Source organism: Ischnura elegans, chromosome 3, assembly GCF_921293095.1.
Source record: "Ischnura elegans chromosome 3, ioIscEleg1.1, whole genome shotgun sequence".
NCBI lineage: Eukaryota > Metazoa > Arthropoda > Insecta > Odonata > Coenagrionidae > Ischnura > Ischnura elegans.
This window is the reverse complement of record NC_060248.1, coordinates 115,320,244-115,323,948: the sequence shown is the minus strand read 5'-3', so window position 1 is coordinate 115,323,948 and position 3,705 is coordinate 115,320,244. Positions and strand designations below refer to the sequence as shown.

The window sequence follows — 3,705 nt, the reverse complement described above, 5'->3', positions numbered from 1 at the left end:
TATGGGACCCCATTTGTACATTTACATCCGTAGCCCTCTCAGAATTCGTTTCATCCTCACAATATGTACCGTACGTGTGTCAATTAGAAGCCTCTTCTCCACGCTCACCACGTCCAGCACTTGGTCGTTCCTCCACTTAAACGTCACCACTTTTCGCCCATTATCACATCTTTAGTAGCGTGGCGAAGCCGTAAGATGGCGGTGATAAATCACTAATTACCGAAGGCCCATTCCGTCTGTTGCTCATGTACTGCGTTGGCCGAGGTAATGCACATACTTCAATTCAAATACTCTGCCGGTTGGGATACATGGACCATTTTGAAGATTCCCAAAATTGTTCATTTCAAGGAAAAACATGAAAAGTACACTGTTCAAAAATTTCAATTAAAGTCAATAATTAAACGTCGTGCATTTCCAATCAACGATTTATTGACGGATGAATAAACATTGCAAGTATTATTTAAATGTACTGAGCACATTGATGATTGAGAATTGACAAAAGTTTCACCACAATTCATCCTGGAAATGATAGATTTTGTGACAAAAAAATTAATTGTAATGGAACATTTTCAGGCGGTCATCGAGAGATTTGCTTATTTCAAGAAAGAGCGCAAGCATATTAATATAGACTCGAAAAACATCTACACCAAAATGTATTAAAAATTATAATGCTCTTGGAAAAGCAATATGCATTGGTACAATGACAGAATGTTTTTGTTTTGTATTTTTCTGAGGTCTAAGACAATCATTAACTAGTGTAGAATTAGAAAGACATGGAGAAAAACTTTTACAAAAATGATATATCTGCGCTCTAAATTTTGATGTGGACCCAATAATTGAAAATTTTGTTCTCCCCCAGAACATATAATATGGTCTCAATATCTGGTGATGGTGGTTCGGAGATAAGTAGAACATTTGCTGTCAGGTCCATCGCGGGTAGTTCAGGAACGTGAATCTTAGATGCTTGCAAATCCGGGACGGGTTCAGGAAGTGAAGAAGGTGCGTGGTGACCATTGCCTCTTGGCGGCGGTTGGGGTGGATGGTCTGGGAGAATCGGGATGGATAACCTTGATGGTTGATTTTGATCAACGGATGCAACTAAACCATTGTCATCAACATCATTCTTCTGCTTCCGGATGCACGCAACTGCAATGATAATGTAATGATAAAACCATACTTAGGCAAATGACTAAACAAGGCAATTTGTGATCCTTATTTTTTAAATGTAGTTAATTTTAACTCAGGTTAGAAAGAATATTTTTTAAAATTTTCATGTGTCTGTGGTCTACATAATAATTAGTGTATATGGCATTGATATTTCCAGCAGATAAGGTCACATAAAATAGGGTGGACTAATTTTCCTTAAATAATTAGCCTCGTTCCAATTAAATGAAGATTGTAATACCTCTTCTGACTCTAAAGTGAAGAAAGTGGTCGATAAATGCAAGCGAGACGAAATATAACATACCCAAACACTCACTGTCTACTGTAACTCTTTCAAATTCCCCTTTAGAAAAAGCGGATGCCCGTTTAGAGGATAGTAATTTAATAATTCCTTTTTTCGCTTTTAATGCTAAAAATTTAGAACGTGTCACTCAATTACTGCCATTTAAATACTAACATTCTTGTATCAATCCTATTACAGTCATATTTCCACAATTTTTAGCTTGAGTTAATGTGTAGTTACGTTATTAAAATATATTTTGTGCAGAAATTATGTTACAATTTCGGATTTCTCTCTAATTTATAGAATATATTATTCAAAATTCAGAATTAAATTAATTATGCCGATATATAATTGGTTGGTACTTACAAATGCCACCCATTATAGCAGGTTACTCTGCAGAAGCTTGGAAGAAACTTTTCAAATTCTGGTTTAAGCCTCAAAATCCTGGTAATACACTTCAAATTCTGCGAATACACATATAATGCTCTTCAAGCTCTTCCAATGCTTCTAACACACAGTAAATGGTATCCATACACTTGAAATGCTTCAACGCCCTTAATATCCTGTTCACACACTTCAAGTATTTGTATGAATATGCAAATGATTCCAGCGCTGTTAAATCGCCTCAGCTTAGAAAATTCGCATTCACGATGTGTAATTACCTTAGCAACGGTCGCAAGGAGATATTAGCTCACTGCTCTTTAGCCATTGTTGTGCATTGCGCTTAGATGAAATGAAGCTCATCCCATCTTTGACATTTCTTGCTCAAGCGAAGAATGGTTACGGGGGAAATTGAAACTATGATTATTTGAATTGAATTTTCATATTTCACGCTGACTGAAAAGAACAATCGAATCAATGGTTCATTCCTCCAATTGGTTGAGCGGAATGCGTTTCCTTTGAAATTGAGGAAATTTAATATTTATTTGCAATTGACAATTTATGATTTGAATATAAATTTATTCATTTTTATTGATGTGATATATAAATATATCTATATTATTTAGCAGTATCCTTTTTACTGTAACGTTATAACGGCACTTGATAGTGTTTTTTTTTCAGATTGAATAGATTTCTTGCGGTAGGACGAGACGTTGAATATTTCTGCGAATGATTTTCTGTAACTGGCAAATGTTTTTTGACACGCCCAAATTAATGTTTAAAAATTATAAAATGGAAGCAAAAGTAATTTTAACTTTCAAAAGAATGTTTTCTGTGGTTTAGTAAGTGTTATCAAATTCCTTTTACGAATAAATAACAAGTATCTTGCAATTACGGAACTGATACTAATACGAGCGAAATTAATTTTTGTAATGCATTGTATTGACGATATTTTATTTACCAAAAGGATCCGGAATTTTAATGTTTTTGAGGTGTTTCTTAGTATTGTCTTCAAATACTAAGTTTATATTCACAAAAGCCTTTACCCACTCGTTTGAAATAATGAATGAAAAAAATATGAAGGTATTAGAAACGCTAAAGTAAACTAAGTAATATTAAACTATTTAGGAAAAAATGAGTACCAAAAGATGAATGGTATTTGCGTAAGAATGACATGGTGGGTACAGCCAGGTTAATATAGTGGAAGGGAAAAATTACGATGCGAATATTTTTATGTTTCTAATAAGTACATGCATTTATATGGGTTTGATGGAAATTTGAATTTTCCCTGCCAATCAGTTCCTAAATGGTTTGAGCTCATTCTTTAACACGTGCAAAATCAATTATTCAATGACGAAATGTGGTAGAAAACCTACTTTCAACTTTTAGTGTAACTTTAGTGGAGTGATAATTTCAAATTAAATCATAGAAGGAATGAACTTGTTAAGAAATTAAAGTTATTGATACACAATAGCGGATGATTTATCTGGCACGGAATCTTTTTCACCACTTTATAAAAACTAAAGCACAATTTTCAGGCGAAGATCTTGAACATTTAATGAGCACAGAATCTTTGTCAACGCTTCGTAAAATTTATAAACACATTTTATGGAGGGAAGTTCTTGAAATCGACGAATAAAATGAAGCGGGTAGGTTTGTTACGGTCAACCTCTCTTTCACGCTGCTCAAAAGCAGATTCCAACTCAAAGAAGAGATCGGTGTTGCCCTGAACGCGTTATCTCATCTTCCCTAACAAAATCGGCCTTGAACACAAGTGACTCCTCAAGAAATCGGGCCAACTCCCGGCGACTTAACGAAAAAAAACAGAGAGGGCGTCTTACTACGGTCAGCTGGAGTGACTATTCGGGAGAAAATTA

At 34.7% G+C, this 3,705-nt stretch overlaps 1 protein-coding gene across 1 annotated transcript; it reads right to left on the bottom strand.

Moving 5' to 3' along the window:
* Window positions 1-477: 477 nt before the first annotated feature.
* LOC124155093 lies at window positions 478-2,074 on the bottom strand. The gene is made up of 2 exons (XM_046528829.1): window positions 1,814-2,074; window positions 478-1,146 (listed from the first exon to the last, which is right to left on the bottom strand). The coding sequence occupies exons 1-2, from the start codon at window positions 1,824-1,826 to the stop codon at window positions 812-814; spliced, it is 348 nt and encodes a 115-aa protein (XP_046384785.1). The 5' UTR covers window positions 1,827-2,074; the 3' UTR covers window positions 478-811.
* Between the last annotated feature and the right edge of the window lie 1,631 nt (window positions 2,075-3,705).